At 42.8% G+C, this 27,764-nt stretch overlaps 2 protein-coding genes across 3 annotated transcripts in view; one reads left to right on the top strand and one right to left on the bottom strand.

Annotated features, from left to right (window-relative positions):
* SLC25A27 (solute carrier family 25 member 27) overlaps positions 1-27,764 on the top strand; it is a 70,011-nt gene that overhangs the window by 14,238 nt on the left and 28,009 nt on the right. The window lies entirely within an intron of this gene.
* On the bottom strand, positions 283-26,273 carry LOC137150903 (24-hydroxycholesterol 7-alpha-hydroxylase-like). The gene is made up of 12 exons (XM_067544959.1): positions 26,097-26,273; positions 22,543-22,678; positions 20,160-20,334; positions 19,291-19,440; positions 19,119-19,212; positions 18,455-18,550; positions 12,328-12,418; positions 11,522-11,655; positions 6,430-6,525; positions 3,371-3,459; positions 2,490-2,577; positions 283-1,794 (listed from the first exon to the last, which is right to left on the bottom strand). Exons 1-12 carry the CDS (start codon positions 26,271-26,273, stop codon positions 1,723-1,725), a joined length of 1,398 nt encoding a protein of 465 aa, XP_067401060.1. The 3' UTR covers positions 283-1,722.

Raw genomic sequence — 27,764 nt, 5'->3', positions numbered from 1 at the left:
TAATAGCTAAGCACTCATAAGTTACAGTATGTGCTTTTCTCAAGCTATGCTTAAGAATAGTGAAGCAATAGTGAGTCTGAAACTGGATCTTTGGGCACCAGCAACCCCAATCTCGCTGCAGACTTTTTCTGTCCTTGCAGGGTGCAACATCTGAGTAGTAGGGGCAGCAACAGCAAGCAGCCTTCTCAAAATAAGTTGTTAATTTATTAGATATTTATTAGGCATACAGAATCTGGAAGTCCTTTAGGTTAGCATGAGAGGCAAGCTTAGGATATGGTTCCTGTTGGTGGAAGTCAGGGAGCCACCATGCTCCGCACCCTGAGCCATCCTCACCCACTGTCTCCTTTGCCTCCCAGTTCAGGAAGGCCCTGTGTGTATGTACCCGGCTTTTCTTAACACAGACATCTGACACCCTTTGCGTTTGTTCTCTGGACACAGCCATGTCGAGTTCACTTGTTCAGCTGCCAATCTTCTGTCATTGGAAAGGGATTTCCTCGTCTCTGTAGTGTTGTCCATTCAAATGTGTTGATTTCAACCCAGACAGTCCTAATGGCTGTATATCTCAAATATGTCACAGGGAGGAAATGAGTAGCAAGGCCAAAGTGATTGGTGCAGAGTCATAAAGATGTTCATAAAAATATTACAGAAAATTCCCACATTCGACACATACACATCTAGGAACAAAGAATGCAGGCCATACTTACAAGATGGGGGACTCTATTCTGGAAAACTGACTCTGAAAAAGATTAGGGGTCTTAGTGGATAATCACCTGCACATGAGCTCCCAGTGTGAAACTGTGGTCAGAAGAGCAAATGTGATCCTTGGATGCATAAACAGGGGAATCGAATAGTAGAGATGTTATTGTACCTCTGTATCTGGCACTGGTGTGACCGCTGCTGGGATGCTGTGTTCATTTGTGGTGTCCACAATTCAAGAATGTTGATAAAATGAAGAGGGTTCAGACAAGAGCCATGAGGATGATTAAAGGGTTGGAAAACATGCCTTATAGTGATAGACTCCAGGAGTTCAATTTATTTAGGTTAGCAAAGAGAAAGTTAAGGGGTGACAACCACAGTTTATAAGTATCTATATAGGAAACAGACATTTGAAAATGGGCTCTTCAATCTATCAGACAAAGGTATAACAAGATCTAATGGCTGGAAGTTGAAGTTAGGCCAATTCAGATTGGAAATCAGGAGCATATTTTTAACAATGAAGGTAATTAACCACTGGAACAGTTTACCAAGAGTCATGGTGGAGTCTTCCTCACTGAAAATTTTTAAATCAAGATGGGATGTTTTTCTAAAAGATATGCTGTAGTTCAAACAGGAATTATTTCAGGGAAATTCTATGACATGTTATGCAAAAAGTCAGACTAGATGATCACAGTAGTTCCTTCTGGCCTTGGAATCTAATAATCTGTTCACAAAAACATTCCATTCACAATCATTTGCTCTTACGTTAGATCCTGAGGACCATATCCTCAGTTGGTGTAAACTGACATAGCTTCACTGAAGGCAACTGAAGTCAATGGAGATACGTAGATTTACACCAACTGAAGATATGGCTCTGAGCAGTCTCAGTGTATGAATCTTTTCCTATTAATAATTTTAATACTGTGAATTCATTAAGGAACAAAGGAAATGCCAAATCAGAGAAGCTAAATGGTCCATCACTCTGGAGGTGGCTGGTATAGGAAACTGAGTTAATAAAATCAACTTTCATTCTCTGAGTTTATAATGCACTCTGCATGGTCTGTCGGGGTGACTCACCCTTGCTAATTGGAGAAGACTCTGTAAAAAATACAAAAGTAATAGGAACATGTAAATATACATACAGGTTAAATTTACACACATTGGGCCAGATTCTCACACTAAGGTTACAGCAGAGTAAAGGAGCCTTGAAGTGAGAGTAAATTACATTTGACAGTACTTTATGGAGTGGTGTAAAGATGCCTTAACGTAATTAATAATACCATCTAGCTACACTGTGCAACTCTCACCCCCTTGGGAAGGATTTTGCTTCCAGTTATGTTGTCAGGAGTAAATTCATTGAGGACACTGTTGTAAAACTAGCATGAGATCAGGGCCCTTTATTCTTCTACCACAATCTGAAGATATAGTAATTTACATTCTGAAAAGTTCCAGAGGGGCAGCCGTGTTAGTCTGTATACAGCAAAAACAATGAGAGTTTTGTAGCACTTTAAAGACTAACAAATTAAATTTCTGTAGGCATAAGCTTTCATGGGCTGCAACCCACTTCGTCAGATGCCAGTTTGTCAGTTTGCCCAAAACCAGTATAGTTTATGCCCCTCCCTGTATGGAATAAGCTAAATTGGTATAACTGTATCTATGCTATGGGGTGGTTGTACTGCTTTAACTATATTGGTACAACTTTTGCATATGGCTAAGCTCTGAGGGTAAAAGATTTAAGAGTTTAAAGAAAATGGATCCAGATACTGATATTGTTATATGCAGTTAGATGTTACCTGGTTTGGTATTGGGTCCAAAAGAGTAAACTGATATTTATAAAGGAGTATAACAACTAACATGTGAGTCTCCATTAGAGCAAACCACCTGAAAGAAAAAGAGAAAAAAAGCTTGACCAGCATGACCCTAACAGTTTTCTGTACAAATATCATATTCTATTGTATGTTTATCTCCTGATATCTTTTACCCACTTAATTCCTACTTCCTTTTCTGCACAAAGGGCAGAAAGGGTAAAAGTTAAAAGTCTACACAGAAGAGTTTTTTCAGTGTAGACCAGTGTTCATTTAAAATGATATAGGTATAACCTCCGCAGTGGACTCTTACTGCAGTATTACAGGATTATTTTTGGTTTAGCTTATGTCGCTTGGGAAGGGTTTAAACAAAACTGAAAAAAGCCAGCCCTATACCAGACTGACAGTGGAGGTTATACTGGTATAACTAGAGCTGTAAAACTTGCCCACAGACAAAAGCCCTTAGGTTAGTGCATTATCCTTAGTTCAAGGGCAGAGAATGTTTTATGGCCACTCCAATGCCATGAGCTCAAACCGGTACATCCTGTATTTGAAATAACCTTCCATTGACAAAAAGATGCTGGGAGAACAGCAGAGATGATTTCTCACTCCTCTTCTGCAGAACCCCAACCTCCCAATCTTCTACATTGCTTTTCCAGCCATCGAATTGAAAGACTAATCTTCCTTCCTTTTTGTGCAGTCTTTTAATAAACTGACCTTGGACAGACCCCCAGAAGTGGCATACTACTGATCACTGGTGCAAAAAGAAAATGTATTAACATATATTTGGAGATAAATAAGAAGTTTCCTACACTGGAGTTGTTTTCCACAGAATTTATGAATAAATAAACCCCAGCTGCTTCCCTGACCTTCCAGGACACCGGTTCTTCCCTCCTCCAAATGCCAAGTAGCCGTCCAAGAAAGCATTCTTCTCTAAATTTGCCTCTTCCCAACGATCCTGTGGGAAGAAAACATTTTTTCACTATCAGCCTTGTATAAATAGGCTTAACTTTATTTCTCCAGGCTAAAAATGACCTTGGACAGCTAATCCTTGCATACGAAGTTGGACCGTGGCTGGGGTTTATTTTCAACCTGTTATTAACTCCAGTTGCCACTATGATCCTAGAATGTGGATTTGTAAATAATTCCTTATTTTTTTAAAAAACAGAAGAATTTAGTAAGCTCATGAGTACATAACACAAGCACAAAAATTCTGTTCTATTCAGGTTCTGATGCTGCACCCATCACTGTGGTATTTGAGCACCTGGAAAATTATCCCCATAAAACAATACTGTTCACAGTGAGGGCTTAGGCATCATCTGTATACATCGTGTTATCCCCCGAAATTGCATAACGTGTGAAGGGAAACAGTACGTCAGCATACAATACAACTTTAACTTTTATAGCCTGTCAGTTTTCACAGACTGTATCCTAAATTCTGTAACTGGGTAATAACACACCTCCTGAGAGACAGAGCTAATGGCAAAAAGGGAGAAAGGAATTAAGAGGTATAAGCAAGGGAGAAAAGAGGTGAGATCTGTAGTGATGGAAGAGTTCATCAATCCCCCTGGGGAGCTGGCCTCCTGGAGAGAGGTGATATTTGCACTGCTGCCAGGGGAGGACAACTGTAAGTAGCACAAGCAATGGCTGCTTAAGGATTGTAGGTGTCTTGACTAAACGCTCTCTTTAGCCAGCATCACCCACTTTGGGGGCTGCACTGGCTGATTCAAAGCTCCCTGGCAGAGTAACCTGATGCTGCCCGATGTAACTCCCTTGCCCTCCGCGTCAAGGACTGTTTTCCAAGAAGCTGGCATAACCCATAGCTGAACCAATTCCAGAGAGCCACGGTGGAGGAAAGAGCTAGGAAGACTATTCCAGATGACAAAAGCCACACAGGCAAAGGCTCTTACACCAACCCTGACCAGAGTGACAGTGAGGCCAATGCTAGGCACAAGTTTCAGTCACACATTGATTTGCCTGTCTTCCCTAGTATAAAACCAGGCCTTATTTCATGGTTTTGGTCTGCATCAGTTTAATTCGTAAAGCCAGGTCTATGGTACAAAATTAAGTCGACCTAAGTGAGGTCGACATACAGCCATTGCTGTAATCACTGCTGTTTTTCATGTGCATGCTAAGTTCCTTTTGTTGGCAGTGCACATCTTCCCCAGCAGCACTTCCACCAATTTAACTGGCAGCTGTGAGCCCTGGAGCTGGCAGCCGGAACAGTCAATGCAGCATCTACCCTAACACTGCATGGACCTAAGTGCTACGTGTCCCGTAGAGGTGGAGTTATTAGGTCGGTGTAGTGGGTGACTTGCATCAGTGGGAGCAAAGTTGTAGTGTAGACACTTATAGAGTTAAGCTGACATAAGCTGCTTTACGACAACCTAACTGTAGTGTAGACCTGGCCTCTGTCTCCTCACAGCATGAACTATAATGTAATTAAACTCATAGGCCAAGTGCCATTCTAACACTTGCCACAGGTGAGAAACTCATCTCGTGTTAGAAGAACATGGGCACGTGGAAGGCTGCTGTTCATTTCACTGAATCATTACAACCTCCAAAGATTGCCTGCAATGTTAGTGACTTGCAGAGGAGCAGGGTTTTTTCCAGGCTGTGATTATGTAACACTAAAGATCCCATCAAAGACCTAAACTTGTGACAGTCCTGCCAGAGGAGAGCAGAAGCCTCTTAAAACAGAGGAGCAAACTGCTTGCATCTTCTCAGGCTGCTACTTTGGGAGATGAGAATTAAATGTAAATTTAACGCATTTATTCCCTGCATGGTGGCACACTGCAGTAGCCTTACACCAGTGGTACCTAACCCAGAGGGTAGGTCTACACAGGCTGCGGCACCAAACCTTCCAGCCCAGGCCTGCAGACTCAGGCTTGTGGGGCTCACTCTAGCACTGTAAAAATAGCTGAGTGGACAACGTTTATGAAGCTGCAGTTTGGGCTGGAACTCAGCCCCCATCCCTAGGCTTCAGAGTTTCAGCCTGAGCTGCAAAGCTATTTTTAGCATGGTAGGTGAGCTGGAGTTTGTAGAGCTGGGAGGCTTAGTGCTATAATGTACCCAGAATGATTAGGTTAAAACTGCCATGGCACGAGGGCTTCACAGAGTGCTTCTTCAGATACTCGGTGAGTGACATTGCCTACTCTGTTTTTATGGTCTCAGATACAAACACACTCAGGCTATTTCCTTTTCACCCCATATACATTTATTCTTCAATCCCCAAGCACAACACAACACAACACAACACAACACAACACAACACAACACAACACAACACAACACAACACAACACAACACAACACAACACAACACAACACAACACAACACAACACAACACAACACAACACAACCTTCCCACCCTACCCTCCAAACTCCCCTAACCCTTGTCTGTTCCAATTATATATCCTCCCACTTACAGAGCCAATTATCTCATTAGCCCAGGTGTAATTTCCCCAACAGAAACTGGTTAATTGCTTCAAATTAAGCCTGCAGCCTTCTCTGTGCTGTGGCATTCTCAGTGAGCAGGGGCTACAGCTAGCCCTCTGGCACAGAGCCACTATGAGTTTTACACATGTTTAGAGTCCACTGGTCTGTTTTAAATTAACTAGTGATTGGCAAAGCAGCCAGAGAAAATGAAAGCCTGATGTTATATAAAACGCCATTTTTCCTGCCGTCACAAAGGAGAGGGAGGGGTGTTAGCAAAGTGTGACCAATGAGTTATGGGGGTATTGCAGTATTTTCATCATGAACAGGCAATATACATTCAGTTTTATACACTTATAAACTGTAAGTTCTCCCAGGCCATTTGCACACTTTACCACTGCGTTTGCTGTCCTTTTCAGGCATTCACATGGCTCCATCTTTCCAGCCCAGGGCAAAACAGAGCAAAAAACATGTAGCAAAAGAAAAAACTTACAGGCTTAAATAGTTCAGGCTCAGGGAAATATTTTGGGTTCCTATGCAACCAATATGGCGATGCCATCAGCAAGTCACCAGGTGGAATGACGAAATTCTAAATGAGAAACAAAAATCTTCAGCAAAGAAATACGTAACCACAAGCCCAATTGGCTATCAGAACATCTTGTCTAATAAAAATTGGAGGAGGGAGGGAAATCCTGGGAAGATGTGCAGAATTTCTCATCTTGCTCCCATTGAAGCCAATGGCAAAACTTCCATAGACTTAAGTGGCAGCAGGATCAACCATACATGTTTTTGTTACTGTTACTATAGTGACGTGGATTAAAGACAACCTACAGACAGGGCTCGAGCCCTGCTGGAACACTCCAGAATGCCATTCTGGCACTTTGTTCAGGAGTTGTAATAGTGCTCCAGTACTCTCACTTACTGGAAGTACCAGGAGAGCGTTCTGACACTTCGTTTTTTGGATGGACGTATGTTCTGGCACTTCTTTTTTTAGGACTGAAGCATTGCCTTAAGGAGAAACCTTTGTCTTAAGTGATTAATTAAAAGTCAAACAAAACTGTACTAGAAAACAAGAGGAATTTTTTAAAGAACTCTGTGGTACAGCCGTCTTATCCGGCCGGGGCGCTGCGGCCCTTCCTCGGGTCCAGACTCAGGGGGAGGCCACAGCGCCTTCCTAAATGGGGAACAATTAGCTCTTGTGCGCGGGTCTTAGCCCTGACCCTCAGGCAGGGTGGGCAATCCCTTGGCTGGGGATGTGGTCTGCACCCATTGCTCCTTCATTGAGTCCAGGATCCCTCGGGGTTGCCGGCCGTACAGCAATTCAAAAGGGGAGAATTGCGTGGAGGCTTGGGGGACTTCCCGGATGGCCAGGAGCAAAGGTGGGATCAGCTGGTCCCACTGCCGCAGGTCCTCGGGGGGGAATTTCCACAGCATGTGCTTGATGGTACGATTAAAGCGTTCCACGAGACCATCGATCTGTGGGTGGTAGACCGAGGACCTGGCCTAGGGGCCTCCCGTTCTCAGGGACTAGGCCCTGCAGGATAAGAGTCTGCCCACACCCGGAGTCCACTAAGGCCTTGAGCTGCCACCTGGCTAGGCCAACCGTGACCGCCATCGTGGGGCCGGACTGGCTCTGGGCCCACCCCTCGCTGGCGTATACTGTGCCATAGGTGCACGACAAGGTTGGGCACTGACGTCATAGGTGGCCCTGCTGGCCACAGGTGAAATATGGGCCCGGGCTCCCAGATCCTTCGCGGGGTCCTTCGCGGGGTCCGCCCCGCCTGGCGGTATTTCGGGTCCACGTGTCACTGGTGGGCCCATGGGTCGCTCTCCTTGGGGCCCAACTAGGACTAATCTCAGGGCTCCAGTGGGTTCGGGTCCTGGGTCCTGGAGGTCACGGTGTGAGTCCCACCGGCCTGGTTCATCCAGCAGTGGGGTACCTGGGCCCGATGGGTCTCTCTGAGGCTAGAAAGTCTTCCATGAAGCGGACCGCCCCTGCCAAGGTAGTGGGGTGGTGTTGTAGCACCCAGGTCCTCCCTTGAGCCGGCAGGATCTGGAGGAACTGCTCGAGGACCACCTGCTGTGCTACCGCCGCTGCGGTACGTTGTTCGGGCTGAAGCCAGCGCCAGCCGGTGTCCTGGAGCTCCTGGGCCACGGCCCGGGGATGGGCCCCGGGGGGCGGGGAGGAGGGGTAGGTTTTCTCCCGGAATCGCCGGCAGAACGTCTCGGGGCTGATGTCGAGGGCGTCCATGATTGCGGCCTTGACCGTCGGGTAGTCCCGGGCCTCGTCGTCACCCAAGGCCAGATAGGCCGCCTGGGGCCCCCCCCCATCTAGTACGGGGCTAGAAGTGTCACCCATTGGATAGGGTCCCACCCGGTGGCGGTTGCAACTCGTTTGAAGGTCACGAGGAATACTTCAGGATCATCGACGGGCCCCAGTTTCAGAAGGCTGGGCCCAGCCCAAGGCTTCCTTGGGGCCCGGGTTTACTGACCCCATGCGGCTACCCAGCTGTTGCACAAATTGCCACTCTAGCTCCTGCTGCTGGGCCCCCAGGGCTCCTGCTGCTGCTGGGTGCCCAAAATCTGCAAAAGTTGCTGCTGCTGCTTCAGGGTTTCCGCCCACCACTTGATCAGCTTTTTCGCTTCCATCGCCGGACCCTACCCAATGGGTGACACTTTGGGATCATCGACCTCTTGGCAGGGCGGGCAAACAAGTAGTCTGTGGCCCCGGCCCTCAGGCAGGGCGACGCCGGCAGTGGATTCGCTATCGGTAGTGGCTGGGAAGCGTACGCTCTCCTGGGGTGGCTAGGGAAGAGGGATGCAGGCCAAGGCCCTGGCAGTGGCAAAGGCATTGCCACTGAGTCGGCGGGGCTCCTGCCGCAACACGCTGACAGGGTCTGGCCACTGACTCTGACTTTTCCTGGGTCACTTCCTTCCCGTATCCCCAGGTACTTGTAACCTCCGAGTCCTCGGGGTCGCAGGGGTCCTCAGCCCACGGCAGGCCCTCCTCATACACAGGCGGCAAAGTGGGGAGCTCCTCGGCGGGGGGGCAGCTCCTCTAGGTCACAGGACTTCTGGGGTGCTTCGGCATGAGGCAGCTCCTCCAGGTCCCGTCCGGCCTCAGGGAGTATCTCCCATCCGGGTTGTTTGGGGGGCTCAGTCCAGTCACTGGGATCTGGGGGCCCAGCCCAGTCACTGGGGTTGGGTAGCCTGGTCCAGCCACTGGAGCCCGGAGGCCCTACCCAGTCTCTGGGCCCTGAAGCAGGATCAGGGAACGGTTGGGGTCTCTGCTCTGGGAGGCAAGCGTGCCTGGCATCGGCTCGGCTCCAATCTTGCCTAGGCTTCAGCCGGCAGGGCAGCACGTCTGCCTTCAACGGCAGTCTCCTCTCTACTGAGCTCCAGGGCCTGTCTTTTATACTGCCTCTTCCTATAGAGATTCCACCCTGCTTTTGCTGATTGGGCTGGCCGGGCGGTCTTATCACTGCCTGGCCTTTCGGTTGATGGGCAGACTGGCCTGCCGGCCCTATCACAGCCCGGCCCTTCTGTTGCTGGGCGGACTTGCCTGCTGGGTCTGTTTTGGTCCAGCCGGATCGTGATGGCCCTTCCTCGGGTCCAGACTCCGGGGGAGGCTACAGCGCCTTCCTACAATCTCCTTGACTAAGGATAAAATGGACAAATAAGACATGCATTCTCCTCCTGTGTCTTTTGAAGCGTTTTCAGTATTTTCATCAGGAACAGGCAATATATATTCACTCTTTTGTATACTTTTACCTGTAGACTGTAAACTCTTCTAGGCACTTTTCCACTTTACAGAATCTCAGGCACCTAGAGTGCTATATAAATAATAGTACCATCAATGTGCTCTCCTTTTGCATGGCTGATTCACCTTAAAAATGAAGCTGATGCTGGGTAGGATGCATAGACTAGGTCTGGGGATATAACGGATATGAAAAATATAGAATGTCTGCATCCTGGGGCAGTCTTGTTTGCACTTGTCAAGTGACCGCACTTCACACAATGGTGGCATTGATTGGCATTTGTAGGTGCTACCGTAATGCTAGTAATAATTAGAGCTGAACAAATCATGGATTTTTCTATTTGCTGGTAATTCCAAAACCACAAACAAAATTTTTTCAAACTTGAAAAACCGGGCAACAAAATGGCAAACGAAATTCAATATTGATAAATGCAAAGTAATGCACATTGGAAAACATAATCCCAACTACACATACAAAATGATGGGTTCTAAATTAACTGTTATCACTCAAGAAAGAGATCTTGGGGTCATTGTGGATAGATCTGCTCAATGTGCAGCAGCAGTCAAAAAAGCTAAGAGAATGTTAGGAGCCATTAGGAAAGGGATAGATAGTAAGACAGATAATATTATAATGCCACTATATAAATTCATGGTATACTCACATCTTGAATGCTTTCTGTAATTCTGCTTCCCCGTCTCAAAAAAGATATGTTAGAATTGGAAAAGGTACAGAGAAGGGCAACAAAAATGATTATGGGCCTCGAACTATTTCCATGTGAGGAGAAATTAAAAAGACTGGGACTGTTTAGCTTGGAAAAGAGATGACTAAGGAAGGATATGATAGGGGTCTATAAAATTGTGAATGGTGTGGAGAAAGTGGATAAGGAAGTGTTATTTATCTGTTCACATAACTCAAGAACCAGGGTCAACCACAAAATTAATAGGCAGCAGGTTTAAAACAAACAAAAGGAAGTACTTCTTCACACAACGTATAGTCAATCTGTGGAATTTGTTGCCAGGGGATGTCATAAAGGCCAAAAGTGTAACTGGACTCAAAAAAGAATTAGATAAGTTCATGAAGGATAGGTCCATCAATGGCTATTAGCCAAGATGGTCAGGGACACAACCCCATGCTCTTGGTGTGTCTAAGCTCCTGAATGCCAGATGCTGGGACTGGATGACAGGGGATGGATCACTCCATTATTTCCCCATTTTGTTAATTCTCTCTGAAGCATTTCGCACAGGCCACTGTCGTAAGACATGATACTGGGCTAGATGGACCATTGCTCTGAGCCAGTGTGGCTGTTCTTATGATCAGCAAATAGAAAAGTTTGAAACAAATTTCGAGTCAGATCAAAATAAAACATTTTGACCTAACTCAAAAATTTTTGTTTTGACTTTGGGTATGAATGGCAATGATTTGCTGCTATGAATGACAATGACTGCTCATTGGGCCAGGAAAGCCTAAGAAACTGACTCTGTAGCCCGGTGGTTAGGACGCTCACCTAAGATGTGAGAGATTCAAGTCTCTGTGCCATTAACTATTTATTTATACACAGCGGAACAGCTTCAAAAGGACAGACTGAGAAAGTCTTACACCAGAAGATTCCATAGCTTAGTAGCTAGACTAGCCTTCTGAGAGGTGGGAGATTCGCGTTTAAATCCCTTCTCTACATCAGGTCATTTTTACTGTCAGATCTTTTTTTTTTTTTTTTTTTAAACTACAGCAGAGTTCTAAATAACGGGCTTGACAATCTGAATGAACTGGTGGCATCTATTTCCAGAAGATGTACAGGAAAATACAAAGTCAATTTAAAATGATACACACCTGAACTTTTATGGGCTTTACCGCTTTCCTAATGATTACACCTGGGGATGCTAGCCGCAAAGTTTCCAAAATACATTGCTTAATTGATAGAAGCTTCTTAAGGTCATCTTCAGAGATTTCTATCCTAGCTTCACCTGTTGAAACAAGATGGCACGACACAGATAGACAATAGCTGTAGGTCAGCCCCCTTTCAGTTTAGAAAACTACAAATCAGAATGGCACTGATTTGAACCCACTTTGTACTCATGGGGGAGAAGGGGTATTTCACCTTTGTGCTGAGATCACTTTGTACTGGGGTAGCTGGCACAAACTAGTAGTGAGGCCCCATTGTGGGTATCCCATTCACTTGTTTGAGTTCAGTACTGCAAGGGTCCTATTAACTTCAATAAGGCTGAAGCTCAAAGAAACCCCTGAAAGCCCACAGAAAAGTCATGGAACAGCATACATGAAAGAAATGTCATTTAGTTGAAGATATTCAAGATTTTACACACATATAAAGACCAAATCATTAGAGGCTAAATCCAGAAATACTCTGATTTTACTCAGGCCCAGACCCTGAAAAGTATTTAGGCACCTCACTTCCACTGGAATCAAGGAGAGAGAGGCACCTAAAGACTTTTCAGGATCTGGGCCTCAAGACCTTATTCAGACAAACCACTCTCAAAGCCAATGGCAAAATACCCATGGACTTCAATGGATCAGGGTGAGTAACAGCAAAGCAAAAACTGAGTGATGATTTTGGTGTTTTGGTTGCATGTTAACTTTTTGTTCCATACTGCTGCAGTCATTTATTTCTGGTTTATTACCTGCTTTGTCATAAACAGAAACTATGTCCTCCATGATGTTCTTGTAAATAGAAGGATGGGATAGTATAAATGCCAGGGTCCAAAAGGCACTCTAAAGAGAGACAAAAATTACCTCAACAATATTAAATTCTGGTAAATTAAAACTAGGTCAGTATAATGGGTCAGAGCCTGCTTACCTTACTCACATAAGTAATCCCCATGTAGTTAACAGAGCTACCTATGTGAGTAAGGTGGGCAGGGCTGGTAAGGCAATTAAATATAACATGTAGCAGTATAAACTACAGGTCTGGTTTTCAGAGGAGTTGAGAACCTGCAGCCCCTTTTACCTTCCTTCACCTGGAAATGTGAGAAGCCAGCACTTCTGAAAATCAGGTATTATATGTTCACAAATGGGCAAAATAAGAGGAGCTGGCAGCTAAAACTGTTTTCACAATGAAGCACCATGTCACTTACTTGGCTTCGTCAAAGATTTGCTGAGATTATAAACTATTACAGTGAACCAGAGCCTGGTTTCAAATGAACCTGGGGACTAGCTTATGGAGTGAGTATTTCACAGTTTCTCGTGGTTTCGATTTGACATGAGCAGAAACACAGCCGTCTGCTCTGAGCTTTGGGGGCTGCACAAATTCGGAACTCAAAACAAAACAAGTAATGCAAAAGCACAGGGATCAAAACCAAACACAAGGCCAGATTCTCCAGTTTGCTCCAACTACATGGTAGTGCTTCTCTGACAGGCTTAGCAGGGTTTCTGGCTTTGCATCACTGGAGTGGTGTAAAGCAGCCAGAGAACTGGTGAATCTGGCCTATAATGTTCCCTTGTAATTTGGTGGCTTGGCCCTTTAAAACCTAAAGGCCTGCGTAATTCCCCTATAAGAGCTACAGGAAGCTGCAGAGAGTGAAAGAGGCTCCTATAGGGATGACCCTGACCCTAGGGGAATTTGAGGGCCTGCAGAGATTAAAGGAGCTGTAACCTAGCTCTGTAAAGGAAGGCTGGGGATTCCCTGCTTAAGATGAGAGAAAGACATTGTACTGGAGTTGTGGCCTGGGGAGCCAGTGTGTGTCAGGAGTGTTTAAATTACCTTTGGACTGTGATCTGAAGTGTTTTGAGTTCAAGAAGGGAAATTGAGGCAGGGAACTGCAGAGCAACCTCTGGCCATGGGCGGGTGCTCAGGAGACAGCTGACCCTGTTACAACCCTGCAAAACGAAATTGCCAAGTTTTGCACAGATCTGTGGATAGCAGAACTAAGCCCCGTTCCTGCTCCCATTGAAATCAACAGCATTACTACCACCAACTTCAGTGGGAGGGGTTTATAGGCCCTGAATCCAATTAGGAAAGTCACCTACTCCAATACATATATTTCAAATGAAAAAATTACTTGTACCCTCCAAAACTACTGATGGGCCTGAACCAATCAGCCTGTACACCTCCAGACATTGGGTCTGTTCAAAATCCCAATTCAAGTATGAATTTTCCACAGGCTCCTATCTTTATAAGGGGTTGAATCAAAACCCAGGATCCAAACACAACTGAAAGTAGCGCTATTAGAAATATGTGTCCAGTTCTGCATTTAATGACTACAGCTCATCTTGGAGATGGCTTCACCTTATTTTATTTATTTAATTCCTGGGGTGTGTACATTTGGCAACCAGATGAGAATAGTATCAACAGCTAGATAAACAGATAGACAGTGATGCCAAAAAGAGAGAATAAGTTTCAATCCTCACCCACAGGTACTCACCTAACCCATTCTCCAATCTCCAAGAGACAAGGGATGAGGAGGTTACTCACCTTGGGCAGTAACTGAGGTTCTTTTAGATGGGTGTCTCTGTATTTCAGGTGATTGTGTGTCTCTGCACCTCTAGTCGGAGAATTTCAACAGGAGTACCTGGTTAGGTCGCACATGCGCTCTCCCCATCTCACAACTGTAGCGACGGTTAAATAGCGCTGTGTGGTCAATCCCCCCTTAGTTCCTTCTCTACCACAGAGGACCTTGTGATAACTCTGAAGTAGAGAGGAAGAGGGTGGGTAGTGGAGCTCGCACAGAGACACACATCTTGAAAATCCTCAGTTACTGCCCAAAAGTGAGTAACCTTCTCTTCTTCTTTGATGATGTTCCTGTGGGTGCTCCACTTCAGGTGACAGTAGAGCAGTGCCCCTTAGTGGAAAGGAGGGGCTTCAAAGTTAGATTCGTGATTGATGATAGGACCGTGAGTCCTAATAAAGTATTGGATGTCGAGTTTTGTTCGATTGTGTAGTTCTGAATGAATGTTTGGGTTGATGCCCAAGTGGCTGCTTTACATATATCTGTAATAGGTACATTATTAAGGAAGGCTACCGATGTGGAAAGCAACCTGGTAGAATGTGTTCTAACCTCCGCTGGGAGTTGCAGTTCGTGTTGGGGGTAGCAGAGATGAATGCACTCTGAAATCCATGTCAGAGTCTTTACTTAGATATAGTTTCTCCTTTAGATTTCTCTGCAGTCAAGAGAAAAAGTTTTGGTGCCCTCCCAAATGGTTAGTCCGTTAGAGATAAAAAGCTATTGCCCTTCTGACATCTAGAGTATGGAGTGCCACTTCTTGCCTGTTCTTATGGGGTTTAGGAAAGAATGCGGGGAGATGGATGGGTTGGTTGAGGTGGAACGAAGAGGGTAATTTAGGATGTGGTATTAGAGTGACCTTGTTCTTGAAAAATATAGTGTATGGGGGGTGTGCCAGGAGGGCCCCAAGTTCTCTTACATGTTTTGTGGAAGTGATGGAGACAAGGAAGGCTACTTAATTGAAAGGCATACTAGTGAACATATAGCCAAAGTTTCAAACAGAGGTCTGGTAAGGGAACAAAGTACTAAATTAAGAACCCATGGAGGCATTGGGACTCTGAGTTCAGGATAGAAGTTCTAGACACCTTGTAGGAATAGCTTTGTAACTGGATGAGCAAAGACTGAGAACCCATCCACTTTATGGCGGAAGGTTGTGATAGCTATAAGGTGTACTCTGCTCAAGCTCAGTGAAAGACCTGATTTTTTTAGCTGAAGTATATAGTCCAGGATAACTAATAGATGAGAGGTGGTGGCTCTGATTTGTTTGTTTTGGCACCATGTGTGGAATCTCCTCCATTTGTGAAGGTAGGTCAAACGTGTAGTCAGTCATCTGCTGTTTAGCAAGATATCCTTCACCTCTTCTGAGCAGGTCATCTCTTTGTCTTGCAACCATGGAGGAGCCATGCTCTCAGGTGAAGTATCTTCAGGTTTGGATGCATGATCTGGCCTGCATTTTGTGACAAGAGATGTGGAAGAAGTGGGAGAACACGCAGGCGATCAGTGATGGTGAGGAATTTGTAGTCCCAGGTCGGAGGCTGGGCAAAGAGATTTCTCTATCAGGATGAGTTTAAGTTTAAGGTCTTTCACTTTCCTGGCATGGGCCTTAAAGTTGTGGCAAGGGGAGGTACTATGTCTCCCCCCAAGCAGCAGACACACTACGAATGTCCATCCGAGACTAGAATTGCCTCTCAGGAGGAGAGGCAACGTTTAAAGCCCGGAGATGTGGGCATTCTTAAGTGAGGTTGTCCCCAAGAGGGATGAACAAAAATGTAAAGTAAAATTAACAGTAATAATTTTTTTTTAAAAACAGGGAGAAAAAGAAAGGAAAAGGGATAGAAAAACAAATTCTGACTAACCATTTTATCTACTACAATATACAGCTAATCCTAAATCTAATGTAAGGTAAATCGTGTAGAGGCATTGCTGGAGCTCCAACTCAGACCAAGAGCGGTTGAGAAAGAAATGGGGGGGAGGGGGAGGCGGCGGAGTTGGCCACACAGCACTAGTTAACCACCGCTACAGGCGTGAGATAAGAATACATGTGCGGACCAACTGGGTACTGCTGTCAAAATTCTCCGACTAGAGGCGCACAATCACCTGAAGTGCAGCACCCACAGGGACATGAGTCAAAGATGAAGGAAATGCTATGAGCTGGATGAAATCTTGTTAGGGGTTGAATTAAAACCTCATTGAGATTGATGGATGGGATGCATCCTTCAATTAATATATTTATAGAATCATAGAATCATAGAATATTAGAGTTGGAAGGGACCTCAGGAGGTCATCTAGTCCAACCCACTGCTCAAAGCAGGACTAACCTCTGCTATATCATCCCAACCAGGGCTTTGTCAAGCCGCAGCTTAAAAACCTCTAAGGATGGAGATTCCACCACCTCCCTAGGTAACCCATTCCAGTGCTTCACCACCCTCCTAGTAAAAAACATTTTCCTAATGTCCAACCTAGACCTCCCTCCCTGCAACTTGAGACCGTTGCTCCTTGTTCTGTCATCTGCCACCACCGAGAACAGCCTAGCCCCATCCTCCCTAGAACCCCCTTTCAGGTAGTTAAAGGCCGCTATCAAATCCCCCCTCACTCTTCTCTTTTGCAGACTAAACAAGCCCAGTTCCCTCAGCCTCTCCTCATAAGTCCTGTGCTCCAGCCCCCTAATCATTTTTGTTGCCCTCCGCTGGACTCTCTCCAACTTGTCCACATCCTTTTTGTATTGGGGGGCCCAAAACTGGACACAATATTCTAAATGCGGCCTCACCAATGCCGAATAGAGGGGAATAATCACTTCCCGTGACCTGCTAGCAATGCCCCTCCTAATGCAGCCCAATATGCCATTGGCCTTCTTGCCAACCAGGGCACACTGCTGACTCATATCCAGCTTTTTATCCACTGTTACCCCCAGGTCCTTTTCTGCAGAGCTGCTGCCCAGCTCGTCGGTCCCCAGTCTATAGCTGTGCATGGGATTCTTTCTTTCATGGGATTATAAGGTTAAGTTAATCACATGCATCCTTCAATTAATATAACTATAAGGCTAAGTTAATCACATGGCATGGCCCTGGGAGAAGCTAGAGAGAGAGAGAGATTTTGGGCCTGGTGCTGGCTAAAGAGGCCTGAGGCTGTAAGCAAAGCTATCCCCTGGTTTTGGCTCCTTCTGAGTTTGAAGAAGCAGGACTTTGTACATTCCTTGTAGATAAACAAGATTGCATCCAAGAAAATACCAGTCTCCATCATCAATTTCTACTCCCCACTGGAACATCTCCAGGGCTCAGAACTTTGACTAGTCACTCGGGTCAAAAAGGTGACAGAAAAATAGTTGCTATTTACAGTGAGCTTTTACAACACAGACCAATGTATAGTGAGAGAGTGTGAGCACCCACTGAAACATCTTCCACTTGCTACCACCTATTGAGCCCAGTGAGTGGGCCAAATCGTACATTTTTTTCATACCAGTCATTATTCTGCTGTTTGAGACACTCCACGAGAGGCAGAACGTGATTTTCAAGTTTGTGGCCTGTGGAGCCAACTCTGACCTGGCGGAAAAGCTCTGAGATGCCAACAGCATCCTCCCTTCCTTGGTGTCACCCTCCCTTGGTGTCAGTACTAACAATGCATTATGCAGTGCTCTTTGGCACTGCCAGCATCATCATCGGGGCTTTTAAATAGAGGAGGCGATGTGTTGGGGGGAAAGTGCCAAGAGCACTGGCCTGTCTTTTGGCAGTAGAAAAAAGTCAGGTCTCGCCTTCACAGCACATAGATTTTCTGTTATAGTTGTGTTTGGCTGGGGATGTGGGACCTCTTGGGAGACTTTCCTATACCTGTGGGCCAGTTAGACCCTTTTCTACCGGGGGTAGTTGAAGCAGTCCTGAGTGTTTCGTGGGCACAAACTGACTTTGCTTCTTTGTGCATGTTAGTGGCTGTTGAATGTGGAAGGTGCCAGGAAGAAATACATTTGTGGAAAAAAGATTCCCTTTCTTTATCAATACTGAATTTTAATTCCTTTGTATCAATTCCGTTGACCTAGCTAATGCCTCTCAAGAAGGTAGAGTACCTACACCGCCGGGAGAATCCCTCCCATCAGTGTAGGAAGTGTCTACACACTGAAGCACTACAGCGGTGCAGTTGCAGCAGCGCTGCTGCAGCATTTTTAGTGTAAACAAGCCCTCAATCTTTCTGTCAAGAGAACACATTACAAACTTCTTTACTCCCTTGATAAATCTGCCAGACATTGATCCTTAATTTTTCCTGTCTTTTCCCAAAAAATCAGAGATGCAAGAAAGCATTTCTCAGCCAGTATACTCACCGAAACAGCATTAACTTGGGAAGCCCAGAACAAAAGCAGCAAATAATTGGGAGCTCCATTTCCATGAAAATTGTCCAGAATATGCTGTACTAGTGTCTCTCATAAACAAAAGAATGAATATATACATTAGAGTTTGTTTGAAGGAATGGCTTGCTAATGCACTCTGCCTATAGGATCATCACATCAGTTTATTGTAGAAAAAAGTCCATTACTTAACAGTCCCTGGTCTTAGTGCAGAGTCCTTTCCTCCTCCCTCCTGTTTGGCTTGAATTTTGTTATTACACCAAAGGGTGCTATTCATTTAGTCAGAGAGACCCACTCACTCCCTTTCATGAGTACAGTAATAATCAAATCATACAGAAATTCCAACCAAAGCAACAAAACTTGGTAGGTGGAATTACGGGCAAGCAACATTAAATTCATGGAAATGAAGCTATCCAGAACTGACTTTTCTTCTATAGAGGTAGCAGAGAATTCCATCCTTCTAAGTCTTAAACCCTGGGTCTTACAAAAGTGTCTACAAAAGTGTTTAAGCACCCTAAAATGGAGTCACCCAAAATCACTAGTCACTTTTAAAAATCTTGGCTCATGTCCATAACTTGACTCATAACTATGCTGATGCTAACCTGGCATTTTATAAAAAAAAGTAATTTGGTAGGTTTACCTTGGAGTCACTCTCTGAAGATTTGTGTTTCTTTATGTCTGTTACAATCCTTTCAAATTCTTTAAGTAACCAAGTTTTGGATTTAGACCAGTTCCTGTGAGAGGAGATGATAATAAATAAAAACAGATTTTAAATGCACCTTAGGAAACAATTTATAAATTATAAAATTCACCTTAAAAAAAATTCAGGCATCTGGGACCCAAATTCAAATCCTGCATCGTAATTCTGAAAATGCTTTTCAAACTCCTCAGTTGTGCTCTTGCTGGTTGGACAGAAGCATTTCCCAAACAGGGTTTTCATTACTGTTGGATACATGACATGCCTGTAAAAATATAAGATTAAAAGTCATTCATTCAAGCATTTTTTAAAGGTAAGAATGTAATCTCTGTGGTTAGCAGTATAAGAGGATTTAAGAGTGGCTCTGGTGAGAAAAGTGACTATGTAGTATAAAGTAATGTAATCAATGGCTATTAGCCAAATGGGCAGGTATTGCTGTTTGCCAGAAGCTGTGAATGGGCAATGGGATAGTTCACTTGATGATTACCTGCTCTGTAAATTCTCTCTAAAGCATCTGGCATTGGCCACTGTTGGAAGACAGGATATTGGTCTAGATGAATCATTGGTCTGACCCAGTATGGCCATTCTTATGTTCTTAAAATGGAACCTTTTCACTCAGCAGATCTGTTGTTTGACTATAATAGAGTCAGATCTGCTGATTTGAACTACATTAACTATTTTTTACTCTTGTAAGCCTCCAAAAAACCAACACTGCCATGGGAAAGTGAACTAGATTCCATTCCAGCTCACAAATCATTCAGGGTGAAAAGGCTCCAGAGGGGCAGCACAAAGACCCTTGTATCACATCACCTCCCCCCTCCCCCCAAAAAAATCAATCTTAAATGCAACTTCAGTGAGACATAAATTTTTGTGCTGTCCCTCATCACAGGTGTGAATTTCATCCACAATAAATAAATATTTACAATGTGTTCAATAAACAAACTGGATATCTGTACAATAGAACTGGATTGTAAATCCACAAACCTTACGAGTTCATTGAGATCCTCAGTCCCATCTTTACCCAAATGCTCCACATGCTCATGAAATTCTTTACACAGAGTCCCAGAGAACTGATGCAGATTAGAGGAACTCAGTTGTTGTACTATCAATTTGAAAAGTCTGCTACGGTTCTGGTGAAAGCTTTCTTTGGAGATTGAAACTTAAATAGAAAATATACGTCATTTTTGTAAACCAGCAAATTAATTCCCCGCCCACCCACCCACCCAATCAGAATTTTATTGATGGTGAGGGGAAATCTTAAGGAACTCAGCTATTATAGACCAGTCAGCTTAACTTTGATACCTGGAAAGATACTAAAACAAATTATTAACCAATCAATTCGTAGAGGGCAACAGGGTGATAAGTCATAGTCAACGTGGATTGCCAAGAACAAATCAGGACAGATCAACCTAACTTCTTTCTTTCACAGGGTTACTGGATGGGGGGAAGCAGATGTGATATATCTTGATTTTAGTAAGGCTTTTGACACAGTCTCACATAAATCTCTCTTAAGTAAACTAGGAAAATGTGGTCTGAAGAAACTTGCTCTAAGGGCGGTGCACAACTGGCTGAAAAATCATATTCAAAGAGTAATTATCCATGATTTACTGTCAAAGTGGGAGGATGTATCTAGAGGAGTCCCACAGGGATTTGTCTTGGGTCTGGAACTATTCAATATTTTCATGAATGACTTGCATAATGGACTGGAGGATATGCTTATAAAATTTGTGGATGACATGAACTGAGAGAAGCTGCAAGCACTTTGGAGGACAAAATTAGAATTCAAAATGACCCTGACAAATTGGAGAATTGCTCTGAAATCAACAAAATGAAATTCAATAAAGAAAAGTGCACAGTACTACACTTAGGCTCTCTCTACATTACCACTTTTGTTGATATAACTTATGTCGCTAAGGGGCGTGAAAAAACACACTTCCGAGCAACATAAGTTACATTGACAGAAGCACTAACTTGGACAGCGCTATGTCAGCAGGAGAGCTTTTCCCGCTAACATAGCTACCTCCACTCGTTGGGGGTGGTTTAATTATGTCAGTGGGAGACCTCTCTCCAGTCAGCATAGAGTGACTATATCAGAGATCTTACAGTGGCACAGCTGCATCGGTAGAAAGGAAAAATCAAATACACAGATACAAAATGAGGAATAACCGGCTATGCAGTAATGCAGCAGGATCTGGGCATTATAGTGGATCACAGATTGAATATGAGCCAACAATGTGATGCATTTGCAAAAAAAGCTAATATTATTCTGCAGTGTATTAAGACACAGGAGGTAACTGTCCTGCTCTACTTAGCTGTAATGAGGCCTTAGCTGCAGCACTGTGTCTAGTTTTGGCACCACTTTTGAAGAAAAATGTGGACAAATTAGAGAGTCTAGAAACCCTGACCTAAAAGGAAAGGTTAAAAATAACTGAGCATGTTCAGTCCTCAGAAGACAAGACTGAAGGGGGATGCGATAACAGTCTTCAAATATGTTAAGGGCCATTATAAAGAGGATGGGTATCAATTGTTCTCCATATCCACTGAAGGTAGGACAAGAAGTAATGGGTTTAATCTACAGCAAAGGAAATTTAGGTTAGATGTTAGGAAAATCTTTTTAGCTATAAGAATAGTAAAGTGCTGGAATAGGTTGTCATCAGAGATTGTGGAGTCCCCATCGTTGAAGGATTTTAAGATCAGCTTAGCCAAACACCTGTCCGGGATAGTCTAAGTATACTTGGTCCTGCCTCAGCATGGGAAGATGGACTAAATTAACTTTGGAGGTCCCCTACATTTCAATGTTTCTATAAGGAGTTCTCAAAAGGTTAAATTCACTCTGTGTAGAGACCAGAACAAGGCTCATCGGCAAACGGTATCTTCTGTTTTTCAACATCTAACATCAAGGTCATCTCTACACTGCAATAAAAGACCTGCAGCACGGCCGCAGCTGGCTACAAGTCATCTGACTCGAGCTTGCAGGCTATAAAATTGCAATGTAGATGTTTGGACTCAGGCTGGAGCCCGGGCACTGAGATCCCAATCCCAAATGTCCACACTGCGGTTTTAGAGCCCCACAGCCTAAGTCCTGTGAGCCCAAGTCAGCTGACCTGGCTTTGAGACTCAGTGCTGCAGGTTTGTTATCACAGTGTAGATGTACCCCATGAGGCTTTGTTTGAGATTTTGGATACTACCAGAATAATAGGTCAGAAGCCAATAGAGATACCGATTCATACCATCCGAGGGTCTAGGCCAATATTTCTATGTACTAGATTCTTTTCCTTGTGTTTGTGACCTGATCTTGGATCCAAATAAGCTTCTTAACCTTGATATGTGACTAGATTTGAGGTCTGCATAAGAGAATATTCTGTACCTGTGCGCTGGACGGCTTGCATCACCGCCTCATCAAAATCTGCTTCTTTAGTTTTCAGAAATTCAAGAACGTCCTCTGTCTCAGCAACAAAGGTGAATCGATTTCCCAGAATATACACGGTGAATACTGGTCCATACTAGAACAAACAATAGAAAAAATCCTGACAAATATTGCTCTATTATTAATGTATTTTACAGAAGACCAAGATTATTTCCACAACAATTGCCAATTAATCAAGAGTTAAAACCCACTTTAAATGGACACTGTCAAAATGAAAATTATGAACCTGATTCTGTACTCTGTTATTAATTTTTTACGTAATATAGCATGGTGTTAAAACATTACAGGGCCAGATATTTTAGAAGTTGGCCTTTTATTTGTAATTTAAGTCGTTTAAATTCCTAAATACCAGACTGCACCCACAAATAATTGTGAGTGCAAAATAATGTCCACAAAAACATGATAATGTTAACTCTATTGACTGGAACAGTGGTGTGTGAACATTTTCAATGGAGTTGCACCAATATAAAAGTGGTTTACTGGAATGGAGAATACTTAAAACTAGTTCTTACCTATGTTATTACTAATAAGAGGTCTTTGAATCAGCCCAAAATGCTTGGGGTTTACCATCTACATTTTAATGGCTAATGCAATAAGTCTTGTAAGTTTCACTATCTGGTCTCCTGTACCAGCACAATGCAGTTGTGTTTTGATTTCCAGCACTGAGCAATATGAATTTACTCATATTTATATAGAGAACTTTCAGTGGAGACATCCTCTTACTGAACTATCATGTTATTTTCTTCTCTATGAATAATATATAAAGTCATATGTTATATAGAAAAACCTCAGTTTTCAAAATATCCTCCTACAGTGTGGGCACAATGATGAACGTGCAATTAAGTGCAGGTGCAAAGTTATAGGCATAATTAAACTGAACCAGTAGGTGTACTCATTTAGAAGCCTACTTAACTGACTGCATCCATAAAACAGATATTGTGTATCTAAATGGATCCAATTGTGAGAACTATTTAATTGAACTCAAAATTTTGGATCAACAAAATTTGAGACTTGGGTTGAGGGCTAACTTAAAAAAAAAAAAGTTTAAAAAGCCAGAATAACTCAAATTATGTACTGCCACAACTATTAGGACAAATTTTCAGCCTGATCTTATCGAGGCCTGTTTTTACGGACACTATTTTGCTTTCACAATTATTTGTGATGCAGTCTGGTATTTAGGCCTCTAAATTACCTACATTGCAAAAGCAAAGCCGACTTCTAAAAATCTGTCCCCATGATGTTTTAACAACATCAGATGTTTTTATTCTATCAATGTATACCGTAGTATGATGTATGATACCAATCAAACTAATACAAACTTGATCTGCCTCTGGGATCAAAAATTGGTACTTGGATTTGCAGACTCTGAACCAGGATGCCAATTAAGATAATAGTTGTGATTTAAATATTTATCAGCTATAAGCTCAACTGTATTCACCAACTCCTTTCACATAAACTGCTGAATGTAACAATTTTCATTCACTGCAAAACTGGTCAGGATTTGACTTGACTCATGAGCCCATTATCAATCCTCTGAGCCATCAAGACTACAGTATAAAGTGTTCTATTTTTGCTGCATGCTGTTATAAGAAGAATTGTGTGCAAACAATTTCCTGTGAATCATGATTAAAAGAGATAGTCATGCTTGCATAATAGTATAAGGAAAGGAGGAGTCCAAAAGATGGATCTTTCATTAGATGCAGTTTTAATGCAGCAGAGTTATTTATTGTGCTGTAAAAACAGAGTTGACAGCTTTATTGTACAAAGCCTGTATTTTTAGAATAGTGCTTTCTCACTGAAGACAAGGCCTTTTTGAGTTATAAGCATCTAAAACTACATTTCAAATAAGCAGATAGAATAGTAACTCATGCTAATTTCAGGAGCTACAACATTATGTAGAATTTTAACTAGTTAACATTGGTTCTAATGTCTTCATAGAAACTTCTGTAGACAGATTTCAGTGTAAGAACAGAGATTTCAGTGCAATTAAATCTTCATGCATTTGAGGTCCTCTTCTTGTCCAGAGTTTAAGAGCTCTGGAGGAGAAGATCCCCTCTCCTGTGGAACTCTGCAGGATATGGACAGAAACTCTGTCTTTCCTGTGGAGATCCTGAGCTCCTCAGAAAAATATCTATCTCTAGCAGGGCATTATTTCAAAAAAGATCAGTGGAAGGGAGAGGAGGAGTTGTGTCAGCATATAGAACTATATTATATCCTGCTTAGTCAGGGGGAGGCGGGGACAATGTGCGGGGTAGCAAAAAGTGGAGCATATAGACATAAGAAAAGTCTGGGAGAAGCAAACCTAGGTTTGGATGGGGGGCAACTGTCCCCCTTCCCCATAGGATATGATACCCCTGATCTCTAGTTAGGCAATTCTAAATACATGCATGGCTGTGATGGCATTAGAAGATTTTATAAAGTCTGCCCAAATGGCTTCTAAGCTGATTAGAAAACAGAATTTCTGTCCAATGGGAAATTCCAATGTGTTAGGAGAAAAAAATTATCCCAAATTGGAATGAACAGTTGAAATTCCAAAATATTTTGTGGAATGGAAATTTCAAACTATTTCAATTTGGAAACATTGCAATGACCTTATCAAAAGTTTTCATTTTGATAACATTGAAACATTATACTATTAAATATTAAATATATTTAAAATACATGTGCATATATAATAAGTATAATAGTAACATTAAAGTTTTTTAAAAATTTTAAATTAAAAGTCTAAACAAAATAAGAGTTAGAGCTAAACTTAACAAGAACATTGAAATGAAATGAAACAATAAAGTCAAAATAAAATACTGCATTCTGATTTTGAAGGTTTCAAATGTTTTCTGTCCAAAGTGTCAATAAAAATTAACATGTTCAATCAAAAATAATTGATTTTTGACAAAACATTATTTTCCAATAAAAAACTGTTCAGCTGAAAATTTTTAAACCACCTCTGCTTCTAAGCTCTACAGCAGTGGTTTTCAACCTTTTTTCATTTGCTGACTCCTAAAAAACTTTGAATGGAGGTGTGGACCCCTTTGGAAATCTTAAGACATAATCTGTGGAACCCAGGGGTCCATGGACCACATGTTGTAAACCATTGTTCTATGGTAACAGCAATCTTTTGCAAACCCCTTAGACATAGTCTGCAGACTCCCAGGGGTCCATGACCCCTGGTTGAAAATCACTGCTCTACAGGAAAAGGAAACTGTTTCAAAGCATTGTTTGTAAGATCAGTGGGAATGGGAGTCTTATGTTCTTCTCAATCTTAATAACAATAGGCTTAAAAATAAACTAGGGAAATTAGTATAGAAAAGCTCATATAAGTGTATACATTTAAATGGTCAAAAGTCAGGAAATGCAAAAATGAAGGTTAAATATTCAATCTGAAGTCTGGTTTCTTGTGCTTATGCACTAAAACACAATCTTCAGTTACATGGTAATATCCCATTTCTCCAATAATACGTTACTTATTCATACAGTTATGTCTACAAGCTTATTACCTTGATTCTGGCTTGTTCTAAAAACTTCAGAGGAGCTTTCCCAAACTGAAATGCAGCTCCAAACCAAGGGATCCAACTGCTGATACAAGGTGGGGAATTTGGATTTCTTGACTGAAACAAAAAATACATAATAAGTCCAAGGACTAAAGACAACAACACAGTAACATCTATGCCCATTTTCTCTCCAACACCAATGACTGATGATGTAGAAGAATGTTGCTGTTGATTCCACACTGGCTTCTGCTGCTGCTTCTGAGGCTCCCTTATTGATGTATTGTAGTATTTATATAGCACACATGGATGTACATAGGGCTGTACACAGGATAAATGTAACAAATGTGTCTGAACTGAAGAATTGCTTTGTATAATATAAATTAAGACTGGGGTGTGACTGTTTACTTAGCTTGTGTGATGGAGTGGGTGGGTGGGAGGAAAATGTGGAGTAAAAAGAGGAGGGTTGGCTGATGATCCTTACTTCAGAAATTCCTGTAACTGTAATTTGTGGTTTGGAAGTACACATAATACTAAGTGTGGTTGCAGGACAGAAAAAGCGTGATCCCAAGCCCATTGCAGTCAGTTGACAGATTTCCTTTGAGTTCAAGGAACCTTAGATGAGGTCCAAAGAAAGAAGCTCTAGACTAGGTAGCAAGTATGGGTGTAGGAGGAAAAATGTGTAGGTATGTGAGGACTTTCAGTCTGGAAATGATGATGAAGAGCTTGAATTTGATGTGGAAGCTGGTGACATGAGCTAGCACAAACAGGAAGGCTGTTCAGTGGTTAGACTGCTAGCCTAGGACCTGGAAGACCCAAGTTCAGTTCCTAGTCTGCTAACAGACTTCCCCTATGACCTTAGGAGACTATTTAGTCTCTTTGTGCTCAATTTCTCATCTGTAGAATTTGGATAATAGCACTTCCCCACCTCACTGGGGAACTGTGAAGGTAAATATATTTAAAATGGGTAGGTTCACAGATACAATGCTGATAGGGGCCATATAAGTGCTACAAAGAGATAAGGCAGGAGAGTAAGAAGAATGTATCAATCCTGTTTTGGATAGACTACAGTGGGGAGTACAGAAAAGAGGTTATAGCTGTCAACATGAGAGATGAACCAGGGATAAAGACTAACGGACTAACTTTAGATTCATAGATTTTTAAGGCTGGATGGAACTGTTACATCACCTAGTCTGATCTTCTGTATATTACAGGGTATAGAATTTCACTCCGTTACCTGTATTGTCTCCTGTATTTAGAGATGTTGACATTGGCAGCAGGGAGTATAAATTAGAGTTGAATTTGGCCTATGTGTTTATTGCTCCGAGGTGCTTTGGATTATTGAGGAGTTTGGTTTTTTTGTTTGTTTCTCAGCAGTGAGAAAAATGTCCTTTAGCAAATCTCAGGAAACAAGCAGTCAGATTAATTTAAATGGGATTGTTATTCAGTTAAGTGGATGCATCTTCAGCAGGACAGCAGAGGAGAACTTGAGGCATAGAGTAAAGATTAAAATCTACAATAAAACATTGCCAAAATACATCACAGTATCCTTTGACATGACTAACACTTTGCTAGTTTCATTTGGTGATTACAATGGGATTCAGCTACCTCTGAAATCATTTACAAACTCCAACCGAATTCACTGTGTGAAGGATTGGGCCAGAGTTTTTAAAACAA

This window comes from Emydura macquarii, unplaced genomic scaffold (assembly GCF_026122565.2).
Source record: "Emydura macquarii macquarii isolate MOO-44397 ecotype Brisbane River unplaced genomic scaffold, CSIRO-AGI_Emac_v2 contig_1039, whole genome shotgun sequence".
Taxonomy (NCBI): Eukaryota; Metazoa; Chordata; order Testudines; family Chelidae; genus Emydura; species Emydura macquarii.
The sequence above is the reverse complement of the archived record's forward strand: the minus strand, read 5'-3'. Positions and strand labels throughout refer to the sequence as shown.